This window comes from Notolepis coatsorum (genome assembly GCF_963971535.1).
Source record: "Notolepis coatsorum genome assembly, chromosome: 12".
In the NCBI taxonomy this organism is placed as follows: Eukaryota; Metazoa; Chordata; class Actinopteri; order Aulopiformes; family Paralepididae; genus Notolepis; species Notolepis coatsorum.
In genome coordinates this window covers 41,360,971-41,383,956 of record NC_140176.1, presented here as the reverse complement: position 1 = coordinate 41,383,956, position 22,986 = coordinate 41,360,971, and the positions used below count along the sequence as shown (strand labels likewise).

Genomic DNA, 22,986 nt, shown 5'->3' with positions numbered 1-22,986 from the left:
TCCAGTTAACCCCCGCAAGGTTCCGACCACAGCCTTCCTCTCAACTAGGCCAAGTACAAAATAGGAGTCCCTATATAAAGTGTCTTTCCTCCTCGTTGTCTGGAACCTTGGCCACGTCACCCCTTGGCAAACACCGCCTGGTTAATTAGCGGGGCTTAATTAGTAACACCTGACGCGCGAGAACTGGGCTAAGCTGACTTAGCCACTAATGAAAGACTCCTCCGTCCCCTGCAACGGCAGTCGCCCTGCACCAATCCACTTTTCCCCTTTAGCCATTCCTCCTGTCCGTCCGCTACCAGAGAGACGGGGATCAGCCGCGCCCTCTTCATCCCTCGGTCCCTCCGGTTCAAGGGCTGGTTCTCGGGGTCAGGGAGGGGCTTAGGGAAACTTTTGTCTGAGGATGAGTTTCTCTTTTTTTATCTCCTCGCGGGGGTGGCAGAGGAGCGGAGTCTGTCAGGTCTAAGACAAAGGCCCGCGCGGGGAGCTTTTCAGACACTTAATATTGGATTTCTCCTCTTTTCAAAAGTTGTCATGGTGCTCTCTGCTCAAAGCTCTGCTTAAAAGTCTCCACGGTAGGCATTTGCAAACAGACACGCCGGCTACGACAATAGCCCCCGCGTTATCTGATTGTATTAAAGTTATAGCGTGGGAATTAGGCTAGGTTTGTGTGCGACACGCACAATAGGTATGAAGGTTGATTACATGCGGATGGGAAGTTTGTAATTAGAGTAATCATACAACCCACATGTTTGTTGTCCGACGCGTGTTTACTAACTCTCTCTCTCTCTCTTCTCTCTCTCTCTTCTTCCGTCAGGTCCCTGTTAGGCTGGATGAGATGAGATCCCTATGTAGCGGTGGTCATGGCAACCTGTGACTCTCCCCCCATGGTGTCGTCACGGCAGCAGGAACATGGCGGCCAGAAGCCGGACGACGACACTACCGAGGACAACTCTGTCGTCGCCATGGAGACCAGCGTCGCCAACAGCAACAGCCCCAACAACAACAACAACAACAACCGCTCCACGCCTGTCGGGGGCGACGGAGAGCTGGAGAGCGGCCTTGGTGAGCCTGCCGTGAGCCCGCTCAGGACCACTGCTACCCCCACCACTGTTAGTGTTAGTGCAACCACCGGCCCTGTGTCCGAGCAGAGCCGGAGAGAAAGCTTTACTACCGGCAACAACGGGAGTGTTACCGGGACTTTACCAGGAGGAGGAGGAGGAGGAGGTGCGGCACTGGGCTCAGACTGTTCTGCCCCCGCTGCGTCTCCCGTGGCACCGGCGAAGGAGATCCCTTGTAACGAATGTTCCAGCTCCTTCTCTAGTTTACAGAAATATATGGAGCACCACTGCCCCAACGCGCGCCTGCCCAGTGCGGGCGGCCGCGCGGAGGAGGAGGAGATGGAGGAGATGGACGGGGAAGGTATGGCGGGGGAGGAGAGCGAGGGCGAGCTGGAGCGCGAGGGCGGTGCCACGGAGGCGGGCGACTTCACCAGCGAGATGGAGATGGAGGACGAGAGCGACGTGGAGAACCTGTGCGGCGAGATCGTCTACCAGCCCGACGGCTCTGCCTTCATCCTGGAGGACTCCAAAGAGCAGCGCGGCGCCCAGGGGGAGCTCCCAGGGGCTCTCCCCTTCAGGGGCCTGCTGTCGCCCCAGACCTTCCCCCCCAACGCCCAGGCCGGCTGCGGCCACATTGGCCTGAGCCCCGGGGGAGAGAGGCCGGAGCAGCCCGCTGCACCCATGTCCTTCTACCCCCAGATCATCAACACCTTCCACATCGCCTCGTCCCTGGGGGGCAATCCCCTGGCGGCCGACCACCCCTCCTTCCCAAATACCTCAGCTGGAGGGCTGGCGGGCGCCGGCCCCGTGTTGCACAGTTTCCGCGTCTACGACCTCCGCCACAAGAGCGACAAAGACTATCTGACGGCGGATGGCGCAGCCAAAAACTCCTGTGTGTCCAAAGATGTCCCCAGCAATGTGGACTTGTCCAAGTTCGAGGGCTGCGTGGCCGACGGGCGGCGGAAGCCCGTGCTGATGTGTTTCCTGTGCAAGCTGTCGTTTGGCTACAGTCGCTCCTTCGTCACGCACGCCGTCCACGACCACCGGATGACCCTGAATGAGCAGGAGCAGAAACTTCTAAGTAACAAGCACGTCTCTGCCATCATCCAGGGCGTCGGCAAGGACAAAGAACCTCTTATAAGCTTTCTGGAACCAAAAAAATCCTCCAACTCTGTGCTACCCCATTATTCCACACCCACCAACTTCCTAGGGCCAGACCCTGGGCTCCGCGGTTTGTGGAACGCTTTCCACAGTGGTGGCGAGAACACAGATTCCCTCCAGGCGAGCTTTGCCTTCCTGAAGGGCAGCGCCAGCAGCTCCTCCAATGACCAAATCCCCAGAACTCAACCGATGCCAAAGGCCGAGAGCAACCCAAACTTCGGGGGAGGGGCTGGCGCCCACAGGACCCCTGGTGGGAGTTCGACTACTGCCGCCGCCGCTGTGGGTGGCAACGCGGAGGGCCGCGACTCCGAGAGCGACTGCGAGGGCCGCGTGAGGAACGCACGCACTTTGCATTCCAACGGACCGGACCTGGGCCACTACCCGTCGATCAAGCGGGAGCCCGGTACGGCGGGAGGAGATAGTCCGGAGCAGGACGAGGACGCTTTCTCCAATGGAGGAGGAGCAGAGATGGAGGCGGACGAGGAGGAGGAGCGGGCCTTGAACCTGATGGCGATGACCGCCATGCGGGCCAACAGCACCAGTAGCAAAGATTTCCCTATCTTAAACCAAAGCATTTCCCCCCTGTCCAACAGCGTGCTGAAGTTCAACAGCGACAACAAAGCGTCCTCCTCCTCTGCCGTGTGTGAGGAGCTGGACATGGAGAAGGCACGCCTCCTGTCGGCCGCCCTGGCAGCAGCGGCCAGAGACCGCGAGAGCAGCAACGACTCGGCCATGGAAGCTCTGGGAGGCCGGGACGGGTCCTCTCCCTCCTCCCACCCCCTGGACATGATGATGATGCGCGGCAGAGACGACGGGAGCCCCGGGCCGCTGCACCATCACATGGGGAACCCCGCCACCCCCGGAACCCCAGGGACCCCTGGCACTCCTGGTCCAGGAGAAGGGTCCCCGGGCAGCGGTGTGGAGTGCCCGAAATGTGACACGGTCCTGGGGTCCTCGCGATCCCTGGGCGGGCATATGACCATGATGCACTCGCGGAACTCCTGCAAGACACTGAAGTGCCCCAAGTGCAACTGGCACTACAAGTACCAGCAGACGCTGGACGCCCACATGAAGGAGAAGCACCCGGAGTCTGGCGGCTCGTGCTCGTACTGCCGCACGGGACAGCCTCACCCTCGCCTGGCCAGAGGAGAGAGCTATACCTGTGGATACAAGCCCTTCCGCTGTGAGGTCTGTCCACCTCCACCATCTTTTCTCTGCTCCTTGTTCCTTTTGTTCCTTTTTTCTCCAAAACTACCTTCTCTTTCTTCCTGCTGCCTCTTTGTCTCTGCCTCTCCCCTCACACTTTTGAAAACATTACGTTTACAGGAAAATAAAGGTCCCACTTTTTATTTTAATCTTTTAAGAGAAATTAAAAGCCAGTGTTTCCTTTATGTACACCTAGCAGCTGAAACACGACCGCTGCGCAGTGTTTCCTTTATGTACACCTAGCAGCTGAAACATGACCGCCGCTTCTAAGCAAAGCTAACTTCCGGCGGCTGTGCACATCATTTGTGAGCAAACACAATATTTGGAAGATCCATCTTGATATGTTTCCTTTCGGTAAAAGTGTCAGAAAGATTATTTATCTCCTCTTCCTGGAGGCGGGTCTTACTATGCGCCAGAGTATTCTATAGGTCGTCTCTCGAGGGTCACCGTGAGCCGTCAATCTCAAAGACAGCTTTGACAGATTCCCTCAAAGAGATATTAAGATATTATTTGGATTCCCTTAAAGAAATGTCATAAATGTAAGATACTTTATCAAATCTTGAGACACCTCATACAGTATGTAAGCTATTTCCCCTGCTTATTACTGTGTTCAAATATGTACTGTAATGAAACCTCCTGGCAGGACATGCTTTTTGCTTCACCTCTGCTGCTACAAGTCCATCGTACGGGAAACACTGAGCGCCTTTAGTTAAAAAAAAATCAATAACACATTTTCTTAAATGACAAATGAGCTACGATTCTCCCCTTTCCTCTCTCTAGGTGTGTAACTACTCAACCACCACCAAGGGCAACCTGAGCATCCACATGCAGTCAGACAAGCACTTGAACAACGTCCAGACACTTCAGAACGGTGGCACAGAGGTCCAGTTTAACCACAACCACAACCACAACCACAACCATGTCAACCCTGTGCCCAGTGCCAGCCTGGGGGGAGGCTGTGGTGTCCCCTCGCCATCTAAGCCCAAACAGAAGCCCACCTGGCGCTGTGAGGTAAACGCCAAATGCCAGAGGAGGGAACACATCTTGATGTCCGATTAGCTATTATCTTTGTGTTTATGCATTAAGATGATATTATTTAACATAAGTTAATATGCCCATGCTGCACGAATGAAGCTAAATGACATAATATAACAATAAAATGTTCTCCCCGTGTTTGCGTGGGTTTCCTCCCACACCAAAATACATGCATGTTAGGTTTCCTGCCATTGGCCCATGACCGAGGTACTGGCATTACAGCTGGAATTGGTCCACTGCTCTTAAATAGATGGGTACAATGCAGAGGACACATCTCCCCAAGGGGATTAATAAAGGTTTAACTTAACTTAATTTAAGTTAACTTAACTCAACTCAACTCAAGTCAACTTAACTTAACTCAAGGTATAGAAAATACAAGGTATAGATACAATAAAAGGAATAGAGTACAATAAAATAAAATTAGTACACACTAGGGCTGACCCCTATTAGTCGATTAGTCGGTCAAAATGAGCCGTAGTCGACTGGCCAACCTCTTAGTCGAATATATAAAAAAAAATCAATAAAAATTTGTATTTTTAATTAAAATTTTGTATCATTCTTTCCAAAAGAAAAGAGGCCTAGAAGTGTGGCTAACGCTAATGGCACGCATACCAGAGGCTAACTGCCTATGAAAACAGGCACAGAGGCACTGAAAGAGGATTTCACCCATCTAATGAACACACTAGACTAGACAAATATCAAGATGTATCCATCAGTGGACCAATTGCATGCTTTTGCAGAGGACAAGAAGCCTTCAGTCGACTCCTTCAGACATTAAGCACCCCCCACAGCCCAAATGGAATGATACAAATTGTAATTTTTTATCATTTTTTTTTATTATACCTTTTTTTTTTTTTTTTTTTTACGTCCAATAGTCGACTAACGGCACATTTTGGCCAATCATAGTCGACCATCCAAATCCTTAGTCGGGGACAGCCCTAGTACACACACATGCATACCATAACACTACTGTATTGGACACCAGTACACAACAATAATACAGTGTATGGATAACACAGGCACCTTCCCAGCTCATTTGTTTGTTTAATGTAGCCAGTTTGTAAGAACATACTGATGTGCTTATTGTAATGTCGGCCACGACAGCCCTGGTGTCTATTTCTGCCACTGTGTGTGTCACATTATTTTTTGCGGTTTGTGCCATTTTACATTTGGTCACGAGAAACACACCAGAGGAGGCAGTCGCTCTCGATGAAAAGAAGCTACGGCTTTGTCCCCAAGTGAACAGGCTCTTTTCACGGCACGACATTTTGACATGTCATCGCAAGGTAAACACAGGTGTAATTTAATAACATTAATTACGGTCCCATTCCATTTAGGCGTGCCGGGCAGCCGGGCCCCTCCCCCCCTGGTATTGTGAACGCCGTCTCGCTGACAATGGCTGTGACACGTCGAAACAACAACGTTGTTATTAATCGCACCTGTGTTTACCCTGCGATGACAGGTCACAGAGGGGATAGTGGCTCAGGAGGTAATCGGAAGGTTCCCCGTTCAAGTCCTGCTCCTCCCGGGCAGCGTGTCAAAGTGTCCTTGAGCAAGACACTTAATTAACCCCCTAACCGCTCCCAATGAGCAGGTTGGCACCCTGCATCGTTGCCGCCATGGTTGTGTGTGAGTGAATAGGTGAATGTGAGGCATAAGTTGTAAAGTGCTTTGGATAGCACTGTTTGGTTTACTGTTTATTTTCATCTTTTTTATTTTTGTCTTAATTATAATTGCATTGCCTACATTTATGTCTTTCTACTATTACCCTGCCCATACCTGTACCTCCCTCGCCCATGCTGCTATGATGCCCAAATTTACCCAAGGGGATCAATAAAGGAATATCTCATCTTATCTTTATAATAAAACACAATATACTGGGGCGGCTAGGTGGTGTAGTGGGCAAGGCGCTCGCCACCAATGCAGGAGACGCTGGGTTCGAGCCCAGCTCTCCGCATTGCTATCAGCTTGGCTGGTCGTTCATACTAACACAATTGGCAGTGTTAGGGGTGGGAAAGCTCATGGGTGGGGATCGGACGTTGTGGACAGCGACTCCTACAGGTCGGTTGGTGCGCCTGCGCAGCAGAATCAGGAAGCGACGGGGGCGGCGTGTCCCTCCCACGCAGACCCCCGACGCTGAGAGATCGCGCTGTGCAGGTGAAAAGATGCGACGGCTGCTTCCTCGAGTACCAGAGGGGACACGTGATGCAAGGCTTGGTCCACATTACAGCCGGCTTGTGGGAGGCATGGCCTAACAGTGTTCGAGACAGGGGAGGGTAGAATTGGACGATATGAAATTGGGATGGGAGAAAAATAGAAAATGGGAGAAAAAAGTAGATAAAAAAAAAAAAAAATACTTGTGCCCTAATAATAAGGATAAACACTCAATGAAGAAACACAACCCTCTTGCCAAATATCTACGCTACTCAGTTTATTCTGAGGACTGAGAAGAGGGTGATATAAATACAGTCCACTTACCGTTTACCGTGTCAAAATGGCCACCGTGAAAAGCCCTCTCCCTCCCTTCCCGCCCGCAGGTGTGCGACTACGAGACCAACGTGGCGAGGAACCTGCGGATCCACATGACCAGCGAGAAGCACATGCACAACATGATGCTGCTGCAGCAGAACATGAAGCAGATCCAGCACAGTCTGCACCTGGGCCTGGCGCCGGCCGAGGCCGAGCTGTACCAGTACTACCTGGCGCAGAACATGGGCCTGGCGGGCGTCAAGCTGGAGAACCCGCTCGGCGCCGGCGGCCCAGAGGCCCAGATGATGATCAACCCGTTCCAGCTCGACCCCGGGACCGCCGCTGCGCTGGGATCCAGCCTGGGTGAGTGTTCGGGGTTTTGGTTTGGTTTGGTTTGGTTGTGGATTTATTGGATTTTAGTTGTATCTGTTTTTGCTTAGTTGGTTGTTTTAATCAAATTTAGTGTCTTTGGTCATAACATAATAATAATATTTTTTTCATAATAATAATATGTATTAACTAGGGCTGACCCCTATTAGTCGTTTAGTCGAATAATCGGTCGAAAGGAGCCGTAGTCGACTGGCCAACCTCTTAGTTGAATATAAAAAAATTAAATAAAGAAAAATATTTATAAAAAATATTTGTATCATTCTTTCCAAAAGAAAAGAGGCCTAGAAGCGTGGCTAACGCTAATGGCATGCATACCAGAGGCTAACTGCCTACGAAAACAGGCACAGACGCACTGAAAGAGGATTTCACCCATCTAATGAACACACTAGACTAGACAAATATCAAGATGTATCCATCAGTGGACCAATTGCATGCTTTTGCAGGGGACAAGAAGCCTTCAGTCGACTCCTTCAGACATTAAGCACCCCCACAGCCCAAATGGAATGATAAAAAATTTTTAAAATTTAAAGGAAAAAGTTAAAATATTATATATATATATATTTTATTTGGCCAATCATAGTCGACCATCCAAATCCTTAGTCAGGGACAGCTCTAGTATTAACATATAGTATATATAAAAAGTGCATGTAAAATAAAACAAGAAAGACAAAACAAAACGTGTTTTAGTGTTGTTTTTGTTGTTGTTTTTGCATGTTTTGTTGTTTTTATGTGTTTTGTTGTTGATTCTATGTGTTTTGTAGTTGTCTACTCATTTGTTTAGCTGTTTCCTTGCTCATCTTTCAGTTCTATCTGTTAAAGCCCATCTCTCTGATCTCCCTGCTGCTTTTATTTTCGTATCTGGTCTCACCTGTCCAGTCTTCCCTCCTTCTCTTCTATCACTCCTTTTACCTGGCCCTTTTCTCTCACTTCCCTCTCTCCCTCTCCCTCTGCTACTATTCCTCTCTCTACCTTTCTGCTTCTATTCCTCTGCCTCTTACCTTTTCTCTCTCCCACCCCCTCTTTCTCTCTCTATTTCTCTCCCTCCCTTCTTCCCTCCCCCCTCTCTCTCTCTATTTCTCCCCCCCTCCCTCCCTCCCTCTCTCTCTCTCTTTAGCTTATCTCTCTGCTCACATGGCTCCTCTGTCATTGTCTTGTGTCTGTGACCCCTCTCGCTGATTAAAAAATGATTATGAGAAACACCACATGAGAATCATTCTTAATCTTTCATTCGTAATTTTCTCAAGTCAGCTTAATCCCCCCCCCTCCTCCTCCTCACCCCAACCACCAGCACCACCAGCACCACCAGCACCACCACCCCCACTCCCATACACACACTACTCCTACCTTCCCTCGCCCCTGGAGACAACACACACACACACACACACACACACACACACACACACACACACACACACACACACACACACACACACACACACGCTAACAGCAGGGAGCGGATTCCCGCAGGAGTGAGAGAGATTTAACAATGACCCTGCGGTGTTAGAGACCCGCTCCCTCAGCGAGCACGGAGGTCACAGCCCAGCTAGCAGATGTACTGCGGGTGAATTATTCTGTTAGCACACCGTTCCCCATAGTGAACACAGCTGTATGGAGGGCTAGCTAGCAGCTAGCTAGCTGGAGGTTCCTGGGGTATTATGCTGTATGTATTAATGCTAGGGGCTTTAGAAAATAAATCAATTCACATTATTATACGTTTTTTTGCCTCGCTGTCTTATTGCAGAACACCGCCAGTAACATGTTTCTGTTCAAATGATCGCATGTATGTTTCATATCGAGTGGACTACACTGGAAAATAAATCTTACTCAAGGTTTACATTGAGTCAAGGTTTCCATTTGAATCAGTGTGATATTATTTTTCTTTGAGGCCTATTAAAGTGTCTACCTCAGTCGAACGGGAAAAGCAACTCAAAGCAGCGATCTAGAATCAAATATGTGCACGTATTGAATCGAGAATGGATTATGAATCGCTGTACCTCTAATAAACACAGCATTCACACGTGCAGTTTTTCCCACATTGTTTTCAAATAAATATATGATACATTTGTGCAAAACATCTAGTTTGTTTTGATCTCTTGCTCGTTAACACACACAGACACACACACACACACGTACACACACACACACACACACACACACACACACATGTACACAACACACACATGTACACACACATATAGGCTCCTCGTTAGAGTTCCACTAATTGGCAGATTTGCGCCCCAACTAAAAAAAATAAAACAAGAGAGACGGGAGAGACAGCGTGTAATTGCTAAATTCTCCGTGCTCCGATCAGACACTATGTCAACATTATCTGAAACAAATGAATTAATAAATAAAAAAGAGACACATTGAGTTCTTCATACATGCGCACAGAGAGAGAGAGGAAGGGGGAGAGAGAAGGAAGGGAAGGGATCAAACGAACGAGTAAATTACAATTACATGAATGGAAGACCTGTATTTGTTCCAGGGCTTGGAGGGGGGGAGGGGGGAGGGGGGGTTGCGTAGAAGAAAGAGAGAGAACACGTGTATCGCATCGATCAACTTTTCAAGTCGCTCTCTCCGTGTGCGTGAGAGAAAAAAGCCCGTAGCTCTCGTACTTGCCTGGCCCACCGGCGCTTTGGCTGGTAATTAAAGCTATCTGATGAGCGAGTTAGCAAGTCCAAAAGGATGATTGTAATTGATCCTGATTCAATCCTATTAGGGTTTTTTTTATAGGCAAGGCTTTGTTGGAGCCCTGGTCCTCTGCAAAGGCTTTATTTTATCAAATCCTTTTGTGAGAGAGAGAGAGAGAGAGAGAGAGAGAGAGAGAGAGAGAGAGAGAGAGAGAGAGAGAGCGGCCTCGCTCTCCGCTCCCAGCTTAATTTCATTTAATAAAAAAAGCCCTTTCTTCTTTCTTCTTCTTTCTTTCTTTCTTTCTTTCTTTCTTTCTTACTTTCTTTCTTCTTCTTTCTTTCTTTCTTTCTTCTTTGCCCTCATCCCTCCCCCTGCTCGCCTGCCTTTCAGTTCTATTCCTGCTTTGTCTCTCTCTTTCTCTCTCTCTGTCTCTCTGTCTTTTTCTCTCTGTCTCTCTCTGTCTCCCATTGTTTTTATGTGCTGACTCTCACCTGCTGCGGCTGTAGCCTGCTGCTCTCTCTCTCTCCCCCACCCTCTCTCTCTCTCTCTCTCTCTTCTCTCTCTCTACTCTTCTCTCTCTCTCTCTCTCTCTCTCTCATCTCTCTCTCTCTCTCTTTGTGTCTCTCTGTCTCTCTCCCTTTCTCTGTCTCTCTGTCTCTCTGTCTTTCTCTGTCTCTGTCCCTGTCTCTCTCCTCAGACACATATTATCTATCTCTCCTTCCATGTGTGTAATCCCTCTCAACACCTTTTCATTTAAATGCCTTCCTGTTACTGCCCTGTATCACTCCCCCCCCTCTCTCTCTCTTGCTCTCTAACGTGTTCCATCCTCTCTCTCTCTCTCTCCCCCTCTGTAGTGAGTAACGATCTATCGGCGGAGCTGCGCCTGGCCAGCGGTCAGCTGATGGCCGACGACCTGTCCCTGCTGTCGTCGGCGGGCGGGATGGGGGGGGGCATGTCCGGCTCGGACCCCTCCCAGCTGTCCTCCTTGTCGCCGCCCATCAGCGACCCGTCGCTGCGCCTCTACCAGTGCGCCGTGTGCAACTGCTACTCCGCGGACAGCCTGGAGGCGCTGAACGCCCACGTGGTGGCGGAGCGCGCCCTGCCCGAGGACGAGTGGCGCTGCGTGGCGGGCGACGTCTACCAGTGCAAGCTGTGCAGCTACAAACACGCAGCTCAAGGCCAACTTCCAGCTGCACTGCAAGACGGACAAGCACATGCAGAAGCACCAGCTGGTGGCGCACATCAAGGAGGGCGGCAAGGCCAACCAGTGGAGGCTCAAGTGCGTGGCCATCGGCAACCCCGTGCACCTCAAGTGCAACGCCTGCGACTACTACAGCAGCAACAGCGTGGATAAGCTGCGTCTGCACGCCACCAACCAGAGGCACGAGGCCGCCATACCGACTCTACAAGGTGAGCAGGCCACACACCCCAACCCCCCCCCCCCCCCCCCCCCCCCCCCACACACACACACACGTCACGCACGTCGTAGCTTGTCATTGCTGTTGGACCAATCGGTGTTGAATGGGCTTCCATGAGCATAGGTAAATAAAAGGTATCTGGCACTCGCAGGACCACGTGACGAGACGACTGCATTTACATTTAGTCATTTAGCCGACTTACAAGTTCTGTACAACAAGTCAGCATAAAGGAAGGGTACAACTCTGGCAGCTAAGGGTCAGTAAGATTGTTCGTCAGTCTTGAGTGTATCGTAGTAAAGACCTATTAGGTCTGGATGACGTCATGGATCAGAGGCTGGGCTCTCTCTGGTCTGGATGACATCATGGATCAGAGGCTGGGCTCTCTCTGGTCTGGATGACATCATGGATCAGAGGCTGGGCTCTCTCTGGTCTGGATGACATCATGGATCAGAGGCTGGGCTCTCTCTGGTCTGGATGACATCATGGATCAGAGGCTGGGCTCTCTGTGGTCTGGATGACATCATGGATCAGAGGCTGGGCTCTCTCTGGTCTGGATGACATCATGGATCAGAGGCTGGGCTCTCTCTGGTCTGGATGACATCATGGATCAGAGGCTGGGCTCTCTCTGGTCTGGATGACATCATGGATCAGAGGCTGGGCTCTCTCTGGTCTGGATGACATCATGGATCAGAGGCTGGGCTCTCTCTGGTCTGGATGACATCATGGATCAGCGGCTGGACTCTCTCTGGTCTGGATGACGTCATGGATCAGAGGCTGGGCTCTCTCTGGTCTGGATGACATCATGGATCAGAGGCTGGGCTCTCTCTGGTCTGGATGACATCATGGATCAGAGGCTGGCTCTCTCTGGTCTGGATGACGTCATGGATCAGAGGCTGGGCTCTCTCTGGTCTGGATGACATCATGGATCAGAGGCTCTCTCTGGTCTGGCCCTCTGGGCGTGGTTTTCATTTTCACAAATACTTATTGAATTGTTCTAAACCTCAGGAATGCCATGATCTCCTAACGTGCGTAGTATTCCCCTTCAATAATAATATCACCCAACTGTGGCTGACCACCAGGACCACGTGGTGTGCAGGACAGAGACAGTAGACTGTGGGCTGAGGAGGTTCGTTAGAGACACGTCACCTGCAAGCGCCGTGTGTTCAAGGTTCGAATGAAAGAATCTTTCATTCGTAAAGTTCTCTGCGTGAAATACCTGCTTTTTTATTTTTTATCTTCCGTGCCCTTTTTGAATCCTGTTGGGCATAGAGGTGATTATGGTCTGATCAAGGTTAAAGTCTTAATTATCATCAGATGAAAAAATTTACAATTCCCGCACTCACTTTTTCTCTGCTTTTATTGTCGTCAACGTTTCGGCTATTCAGCCTTCATCAGGACAGTGGCAAAGTCTTAATTATATCATGTAGTTAGGAGCCTCGAACAGCATCACATAGACACAATCACGTCACATAGGAAGCAATATGAATGTCATATTTATTATACTACATCATATTTTGCAATACATGTGTCTAAGCTTATATTGCATATCACCACATTATATATTATATAATGAGTACAACCCTCTGACTTAAAAATAAAAATTGGGTAAAAATACACAAATGAGCACTTGGTATATATAGCTAATCCTGCCAATTAGTATTCCACATTTTGAGCACCACATGTACTTATATATTACTCATCAGCACCACATGTACTTATATATTACACATCAGCACCACATGTACTTATATATTACACATCAGCACCATATGTAGTTATATATTACACATCAGCACCACATGTACTTATATATTACTCATCAGCACCATATGTACCTATATATTACTCATCAGCACCACATGTACTTATATATTTACACATCAGTACCACATGTACTTATATATTACACATCAGCACCACGTACTTATATATTACACATCAGCACCACATGTACTTATATATTACTCATCAGCACCACATGTACTTATATATTACTCATCAGCACCATATGTTACTTATATATTACTCATCAGCACCACATGTACTTATATATTACTCATCAGCACCACATGTACTTATATATTACTCATCAGCACCACATGTACTTATATATTACTCATCAGCACCACATGTACTTATATATTACACATCAGCACCACATGTACTTATATATTACTCATCAGCACCACATGTACTTATATATTACTCATCAGCACCACATGTACTTATATATTACACATCAGCACCATATGTACTTATATATTACTCATCAGCACCACATGTACTTATATATTACACATCAGCACCACATGTACTTATATATTACACATCAGCACCACATGTACTTATACATCAGCACCACATGTACTTATATATTACTCATCAGCACCATATGTACTTATATATTACACATCAGCACCACATGTACTTATATATTACACATCAGCACCACATGTACTTATATATTACTCATCAGCACCATATGTACTTATATATTACACATCAGCATCACATGTACTTATATATTACACATCAGCACCACATGTACTTATATATTACACATCAGCACCACATGTACTTATATATTACACATCAGCACCACATGTACTTATATATTACACATCAGCACCATATGTAGTTATATATTACACATCAGCACCACATGTACTTATATATTACTCATCAGCACCATATGTACTTATATATTACACATCAGCACCATATGTACTTATATATTACTCATCAGCACCACATGTACTTATATATTACACATCAGTACCATATGTACTTATATATTACACATCAGCACCACATGTACTTATATATTACACATCAGCACCACATGTACTTATATATTACACATCAGCACCACATGTACTTATATATTACTCATCAGCACCACATATACTTATATATTATACATCAGCACCACATGTAATTATATATTACTCGGCACCACATGTACTTATATATTACACATCAGCACCACATGTACTTATATATTACTCAGCACCAGTGTTTGGGGGGGGGGGGTAATTCTTTATAACACATTACTTTGTCCTGTAAGTAAGTAATGTAAGGTTTTACTGTACCGATTTCAATAACCATAAAACTAAACAGACAAATCTCTTGAATTGCATACTTTACACAGTGTTATATTACCCTACGTATCGTTGTGGATTTAAATACGTATTCCCTCTCTCTCTCTCTCAGTGCAGTAGAGCTATTGAAACTCTCCCCGGCCTGCTGCTTGTTTGCCCCCACCCCTCCCCCTCTCCCCCGGCTCCTTCTCGCTGTCACGCTGCCAGGGGTTAGAGTCCAGAGGAGAGAGAGAATGAGGAGAGAGACTGTGAGGATAGGAATGACTGCTGAGCGTTGCACTCTCTCTTCCCACGAAGACCACGGAGCAAAGTCCGTGCAACAGACCTTCGCATAGTGTGAATTATGAGGGGGGCTGGGGGGGTCGTAGCCCCCCTGATTGACCCTAAGCCCCCTTTAAAGAAATAATAATCCATAGTCTATCTATAAGACCGGGTCACTAACTTTTGCCTTCAACAAAAGAGAGGTGCGCCCCGTCGACCTGGACCCTCCGCCTCCTGGTCCCAGACGATGACTAGACTAGACTCCAGATGATTCTGGAGGGATTGTTTTATGATCTTGACGAATGTTCTGGTGATCAATATAAAGATGGGCCCCTCTGTAGCGATATTTGGGGTCTCTGGTGAAACTCCCCCCAAATAAATGTTTCACAGTCGGACATATTAGCCTCTCTCTCCTGGCTAGACGCCATGTTTTATTCCCATGGACATCTCCCGAGGCTCCCATCTGTTTCCCTGTCTCTTAGGGATGTGATGTCTTGTCTTAACTTAGAGAGGATGACATGTTTATTGAAAGGCCGCTCTGCTAAATATGTTCACAAATGGAAATGTTTTCATAAACTACTTTAGCTTCTTACAAACCTTCCCCCTGACTAACCCTCCCCTTCCTGTTTGCTGTCTTCTCTGTTATTTTTTCTTTAATGTTATTGGGTACATTTCTCACTTGTATCTAGTTATTCATAATCACTTGTTATGGTTTATTTATTTGAAATATTCATACACATTATAATTACTAGTAGTGTTGTTGTTTTCTATACAGAGACAATGTTTCAGTCGAGGCCCCTGGGGATATTCTTAACATAAATGGGAAATATGTGCAATTCTATACTTCTGTATTTACTTGTGCATGCCTAATAAAATTATTAATAATCCTTTTTTTAATTTTTATAATTCAAATAAAAAAAAATCAATTAAAAAAAAATATATATACTGTATATATAATACAATTTAATTTGTTACTGTTAAGATGAGTAACAAATTCAGTGTTTTCTGGAGCAACGGCCCCAAAACTGCTCACCACTTTCAATTAGTATTTTAATTCCATTCTGGTTTGTTTTAATTCCTGTAGCTCCACGACTAGCAGATAACACCCCTCGGGTTTAGAGCCATGTGAGGAAAGGAGGTTTAAGGGTTAAACTTGAGTAACTGAAGTAAATCCGGAATATTACACCTGTTAGACTAAAGGATTACTTGAAAGGTAGTACAGTATACCCAATAGACACTCAGTAGCCTTCCAGGAGCAGGTGTGTGTGTGTGTGTGTGTGTGTGGTGTGTGTGTGTGTGTGTGTGTGTGTGTGTGTGTGTGTGTGTGTGTGTGTGTGTGTTAGGGCTGTCTTAAATACTTCAAAGCTTCGTTCGATGGCACGAGCTTCGAACATTAAAAAAAAAAATCGAAGTATAAAAATAAAAATAAAAGATTATTATTTTTTTGCCTCAAAAAATCTTGCGCCTCCATTCCAATGAAACAAAAGTAAGCGGCGCCTCGACTCCACCTCTCTACAACAAGCATGTGGAGATTATCTGTGTTGAAAACAACAAGGACATGTGCAGCAGACATGTCGACGAAAGAAGTCATCAGACGTGTGGTTACACTTTAAAATATGCAAAGACAATGCCCAAAAAGCAGAGTGCCAGAATATGCCAGAAGAAAAAGAAAAAGAAAAACTACTTTGTCAAATCACCTAAAAAACGTAAGTATCGTTGTACACGACGGCGACGCCACACAAAACATTAATAAGGCTATGCCTATGCTGCTATGACTAATGTGTTACCAAGTTGGCTAATTTTAATTGTAATCATCTGCTTTTGTAGGTGCATTGTCTGATATAATTATAAATTATAAATTAAATATATATAATTGTTTGCTTGATCGACGAAGGTTGCAACATAATTATGTAATGTCATGTCGTTGGCTGTGAGAGCAGCCCCACTGCACCCAGGCAGCGCAGCCGAGTGAAACCTTGTCGAAAGGGGCTACTTAATTAATTAATCCAATCCACTTTATTTATAGAGTCCATTTTTCGAAGCTTCGAATTAAAATCGAAGCTCGGCCCCGAAGCTTCGATTGCCAAAAAAAGCTTTGAAGGTCAGCCCTAGTGTGTGTGTGTGTGTGTGTGTGTGTGTGTGTGCGTGTGCGTGTGCGTGTGTGTGTGTGTGAAAGACCTAGCAATGCCAATGGCAGAAACGTTTCAAGGCTCATGATGATTTGATGTGCGTTTAAATTTTTTATTTAATATGTATATATAATTTATTACATTATTCATGTCATGCGCCACATAGAGACTCTAGCCCACATAGGCTTTGAAAACGTTTTCTTCTTCAAACACACAAATAAATAATAATAACATATCTCAAGCCCCGCCCTCTTTTCTTGATCCTCCAATCACAACTGTTGCTTCCCTCGTACAGGGGAAGCTCCATTGGGTCCGTTGTGCATGCGAACGTGTTCCATAGTAATATATAATAATTTTATATATATAATAATAATAGGTCCATACACCTCTCCATATGTAACGTGCTCCGGACACACGGCCCATGTGGGAAATGTGTCTCGCTGGAGATGAACTGAATAATCTTAGCCCAGTAGTTGAACGTGAACGCAAGGTAATTACTTAACCGCTCATTTACACCTCGAGGAAGTGTTCACGCTAAAAGTATAAACACGGACGACGGAGTTTGTTTCCCGCCTCATTTGGTAGGTTGTTCCAGCTGGCCGGGCGTCTCCTTCCAGCTTCCGTCCTGCGCTTCCTATACGCTAGACCAGAATATCACTGCTAATGTTAACGTGCCAACTATGGTACAACAATGTAGTGAATTTAGTTGAAAATAACTCTGGGAATAAACGGGGCTTGGATGGTGTTTGTTCATAAACTACAACAATAAGATAAGATGAGAGATATTCCTTTATTGATCCCCAAATTCGGGGCTTCATAGCAGCATGGTGGAGGGGGGAGGGGAAGTACTGGTATGGGCAGGGTAATAGTAGAAAGACACAAATATAGGCAATACAATTAGATATGAATATAAAAATATGAGAAAAAAGTTAACTGTATACAGATGAGGGTTTGTTATATACGTAACATGATATATAAGTCATGCCGAAGACCAGCGAGGCCAAATACAAATACAGCGACCAATAGGAACAGTGTTTGTGTTTTCCTCAGTGGTGGGGGGGCGTGTGGGCGTGGCCTCGAAAAAAGGCCGAAGCGCCCGGGTCTGATGTACGGGTCTGATGTACGGGTCTGATGTACGGGTCTGATGTACGGGTCTGATGTACGGGTCTGATGTACGGGTCTGATGTACGGGTCTGATGTACGGGTCTGATGTACGGGTCTGATGTCCGGGTCTGATGTACGGGTCTGATGTCCGGGTCTGATGTACGGGTCTGATGTCCGGGTCTGATGTCCGGGTCTGATGTACGGGTCTGATGTCCGGGTCACCCCCCTGTGCAACACAGTGCCAGAGCTCCACAGTAACCTGTGGTAACCTATAGGAATGACATTCAGATGTAATCTATACACATCTAATCTAGATGTAAGATAACTGTCATGCCTAATTGGATGAGCTGAGATGTCATTCGGTTGGTTATTTAAGATGGTCATTAGTTGACCTTAACAAGATGTACAACGTGACTGGTAGTACACCGGTGGGCGCGCTGGCATGTAGGCTTTAAGATCAGATAAGATAATATGCGATATTCCTTTATTGCTCCCCTTGGAGAAATGTGGGCATCATAGTGGCATGGGGGAGGGAGGAGGGGAGGTACAGGTATGGGTAGGGTAATAGGAGAAAGACATACATATAGGCAATACAATTAGATCTGAATATAAAATTATGAGGGAAAAAATTTACAGTGTAAACAATATAATGAACTCTGAATATAAAAATAGGATGAGCCATATATGTTTAACTTGCCTGGTTGCATACAGTAGTATCTTACATTTTCTACCTTTTAGCTAGTTATTCCCCTCTCCTTGGGTTTGTATCACCATGACCTTAAAGATCCAGTACAAATTATGTTTTAATTCAGCCATAAATTGCTTATTGTGGAATGTTAATGTCAGGAGTATAATTTTCTCAGCTTCAGATGTATAATTTGATTTGTTATAATTGTTTTAGTGCACCCTCTCTGAGCACAGCCAGCTCTCAGTGTGTTGAGTGGGCGTGGCCTTCTGTTCATTGAAAGGAGATATCAAGTTAGTGTCATAATACATGAAGCATTCAAATGTAAACAAATTCATGAGCCCAGTATGATTGGTTGCTATGGGAGATTAACATTGGCTAACCTGTGCTCGCAGGTGATTAATACATTGTCACAGTTGCTGTGGATTTTTTTTGAACCACTAAAGTAACTAAATTGTAGCAGACTAGTTTAATTATTTGTTTGTGGGCTAGCTAGTGGCTATACTGTACAACTACTGACAACTGATGGGCCAATCAGTGTGACCGGTGTATATTGTGCAGTATCTCAAAGGAAGCAGATTGGTTATCTGAAATGGCTTGCTTTTGTTGATATCCAGGGGGATAGACATCAAAGGGCGTTCATCATCATTTTCACAACAACAGTTCGAACATTTGGGGTGACGTTATGTCAACATACCTTCTGTTTCACAAATGCAACGAGATTTAAAAAGCAAGATTTTCATTTCACTGAATCTCTAAAGCTTCTCAAATGCTCTTCTGAATGACTTTCTCCAAAAACATGTTTATTTTCTCTGGTTCGCAGCCAGGTAGCAAACTGATAGCGCCTCATGGCTAACTGGAAAGCTCCAGTGGTGTGTTGTTTCCAGTAAGATGATGTGTAATATGTAGACCGTGGAGACTCCCACTATTATTTATGGAAGAGGAGATGTATTATGTTCCCTTAGTTTTTCCCCTTTCAATAAAATTATTGGCACATACAAAATACATTCCATTTAGAAAAGAAAATTAAATTAAAAAGAAAATCACAAGTGCCCTTCATTCTATTTTGAATGAGGAAAGAAAAGAACTAGGCCTACATAAAATGATAAATATATATCTTATAATAATAATAAAACACAGGAGAAAAAAAAGTCATAAAAAAGATGGCTGTGGGATTAAGAGCTTTAATTTTTACCTTCACAGCACAATGAAGATGATGTGGCCAAAAAAAAAGAAAATTTACATAATAAATCTTGAAATAAAGTTAAACTGAAGCTTGGATTTTATTTTAACGCTCTACTGGTTCAACACACTGCCAGTAAGACAGGAAGTGGGCGAGCGCGGTCTGCCCTCCTCACAAACCACACGCATGTCTTAACCTGCACCATCACCAGCATTACAGTAATGAGGATCTCTTCACAGCCATAAGATTTTTTTTTTTGCATAGGTGTGTGTGTGTGTGTGTGTGTGTGTGTGTGTGTGTGTGTGTGTGTGTGTGTGTGTGTGTGTGTGTGTGTGTGTGTGTGTGTGTGTGTGTGTGTGTGTTTGTGTGTGTGTGTGTGTGTGTGTGTGTGTGTGTGTGTGTGTGTGTGTGTGTGTGTGTGTGTGTGTGTGTGTGTGTGTGTGTGTGTGTGTGTGTGTGTGTGTGTGTGTGTGTGTGTGTGTGTGCGTGTGTGTGTGCGTGTGTGTGGAGGTGCGCCTGCATTGCATAGCGGTGAGCCACTTTTGGCCACTGTTTCAAAGTTGATTTAGTGCGAGGCAATAGCCAGATAGGTTACGTTGAACATTGGGCAGCCATTTAAATCAAACCAAGAGAGCTATTTATATTAGATGTGATATTAAAGGACGAGCTACAAACCCAGGGAACACAATTACCACAGAACATAAGGAGACATTGAAAGTTGTCTGAATGTATTCCCCAGTGTAATCCTTTCTCATTCCACTGCCGAGGAAAGATGAATTGGGAGGGAGGAATATATCCCCCCACACACACAGACACACGTGCACACACACATAGACACACACACACACACACACGTGCACACACACACGTACACACATACACATAGACACACACACACACACACATACACATGTAGACACACACACCTAGACACACCACATGCATACACACAAACATAGACACACACACACATTTACATAGACACACAAATATAGACACACATACACTAATGCCCCTGCCTACCTCACCCATCCACCTCTACCCAATGCCCCCACCTACCTACCTCACCCATCCACCTCTACCCAATGCCCCCACCTACCTCACCCATCCACCTCTACCTAATGCCCCGCCTACCTCACCCCAGTACTCACCCAAGCTGTTTTGCAGATGCTGATTTTAATGCCTTTGGCAGGAATCCCTCTATTTTACCCTTGGACATGTGGTAGTAAAGCAGGGGATAGAGAGAGAGAGATGAGAGAGAGAGAGAGAGAGAGAGAGAGAGAGAGAGAGGAGAGAGAGAGAGGAGGAGAGAGAGAGAGGGGGGGGAGAGAGAGAGAGGAGAGAGAGAGAGAGAGAGGAGAGAGGAGAGAGAGAAGAGAGAGAGGAGAGAGAGAGAGAGAGAGGAGAGAGAGAGAGGAGAGAGAGAGGGAGGGAGAGGAGAGGGAGAGAGGGGAGGAGGAGAGAGAGAGGAGAGGAGGAGAGAGAGAGGGAGAGGGAGGAGAGGGAGGAGAGGGGGAGGGAGAGGAGGGGATAGGGAGGGAGGAGAGAGGAGAGGAGGGGGAGAGGAGAGAGGAGGAGAGAGGAGAGGGAGGAGGAGAGAGCGGAGAGGGAGAGGAGAGGGAGGGGAAGAGAGAGAGGAGAGACTGGAGTAGGAGGGAGGAGAGAGAGGAGAAGGGGAGGAGGGGAGAGAAAGGAGGAGGGAGAAAAGGAGGGGGAGTGAGAGAGGGAGGAGGAGGGAAAGTAAGAGCAAGGGACAGAGCCCTAAGTTGAGTGAGAGTGGAAGGTGGGGGAGACAGCGAGAGAGAGAGAGAGAGAGGAGAGAGAGACAGAGAGAGAGAGACAGTGAGAGAGAGACAGATAGAAAGAGAGAGAGAGACAGCAAGAGAGAGAGGGAGCAAGAGAGAGAGAGCAAGCGAGAGATAGATAGATAGATAGATAGATAGATAGATAGATAGATAGATAGATAGATAGAGATGATAGATGATAGATAGGTAGATAGATAGATAGATAGATAGATAGATAGATAGATAGAGAGAGAGAGATTAGAGAGAGAGAGAGAGAGGAGAGGAGAGGAGAGAGAGAGAGAGAGATGGAGGGAGGGAGACAGCGTGAGAGAGAGAGAGAGAGAGAGAATCCATTTCTTTTATTTTGACAAGAGAAAAACACCTCAGCTTTTATGCTTTGGCTGAGGTGAAAAAGCACATTGGGGCTGGAGGTAGCTTGGCCGCGCTCACAAAAAGAGCTGAGTGTTGACGACCTTACCATTCTGGCTCTTTGGAAACACAGAATATCTTTATGGCATGGGAACCATTTGAAGATGCAAACAAAAAGCATATTCAGGACACTTTTTATGGCCTCTCTTTGTAGCTGCAATGGAGGAGTTCTGAAGGGAATTGAGATTTGACGTTTTCTTTTTTATTTTATTTATTTATTTAAAATGTTTTTTTATTCCAGACTTTGAAACGGCAAAGTGGGTGGGTGGGGCGGGGGGGGGGGCGCGGGGGGAATGACATTAAGCAGCACATGGCCTCCCCCCTCCCCCCTGTGTCCGGGCCACGGCAGGTGGCGCAGGGAAGTAGCCGACCTTATATGGGGAACGGCGGAGGTCTCCTCCTCGCTGCTTATTGGCTCTGAATAACCCTTTGTGAAATGTTATAGCTTGCTGTTATTTTGTGACATAGAGTAATGTAATTTTTCAAAATCACACAACATATAGCCTTAACAAGCACAAATGTGTTATACTTTTTTTTTGCCTTTTCACTTTTTCTTCTCCCATCCCCCAATTTTGTTGTTATGTCAATTCCCCTCTGGTCATTGCACTGCCCCCTACTGTCTGGTGTAGACTAGCACACGCTTCCTCCGTTACATGCAGAGTCGCCAGTCGCTTCTTTTCACCTGACAGCGAGGAGTTTTCACTGGGAGAGCGTAACATGTGCAGAGGTTCACGCTATCTCCCCCCAGATCCCCTCCCCCGCTGAACAGGTGCCCCAAACCGACCAGTAGGAGTCGCTGTTTGCAACGACTAGAACTCATACGCCCACCGGCGTCCCACCCGTGGACATCACATTCGTAGGGACGACTGACCAAGCCGGGAACTGAACCTGTGGCGGCCAAAATAACGTTGAGCCAAGTGTAATGTGGGGAAATAAAGGTTG

The 22,986-nt window shown here is 46.4% G+C and overlaps 1 protein-coding gene across 1 annotated transcript in view; it reads left to right on the top strand.

The window, feature by feature from the left end:
* Nucleotides 1-860: 860 nt before the first annotated feature.
* zfhx4 (zinc finger homeobox 4) overlaps nucleotides 861-22,986 on the top strand; it is a gene marked incomplete at its 5' end in the record, with an annotated part of 44,626 nt that continues 22,500 nt past the window's right edge. The window contains 7 exon segments of the mRNA XM_084325813.1: nucleotides 861-3,407; nucleotides 4,206-4,436; nucleotides 6,998-7,292; nucleotides 10,805-11,112; nucleotides 11,114-11,347; nucleotides 11,349-11,360; nucleotides 14,582-14,678. Of these exon segments, the coding sequence (XP_084181939.1) occupies nucleotides 861-3,407; nucleotides 4,206-4,436; nucleotides 6,998-7,292; nucleotides 10,805-11,112; nucleotides 11,114-11,347; nucleotides 11,349-11,360; nucleotides 14,582-14,678 (3,724 nt within the window).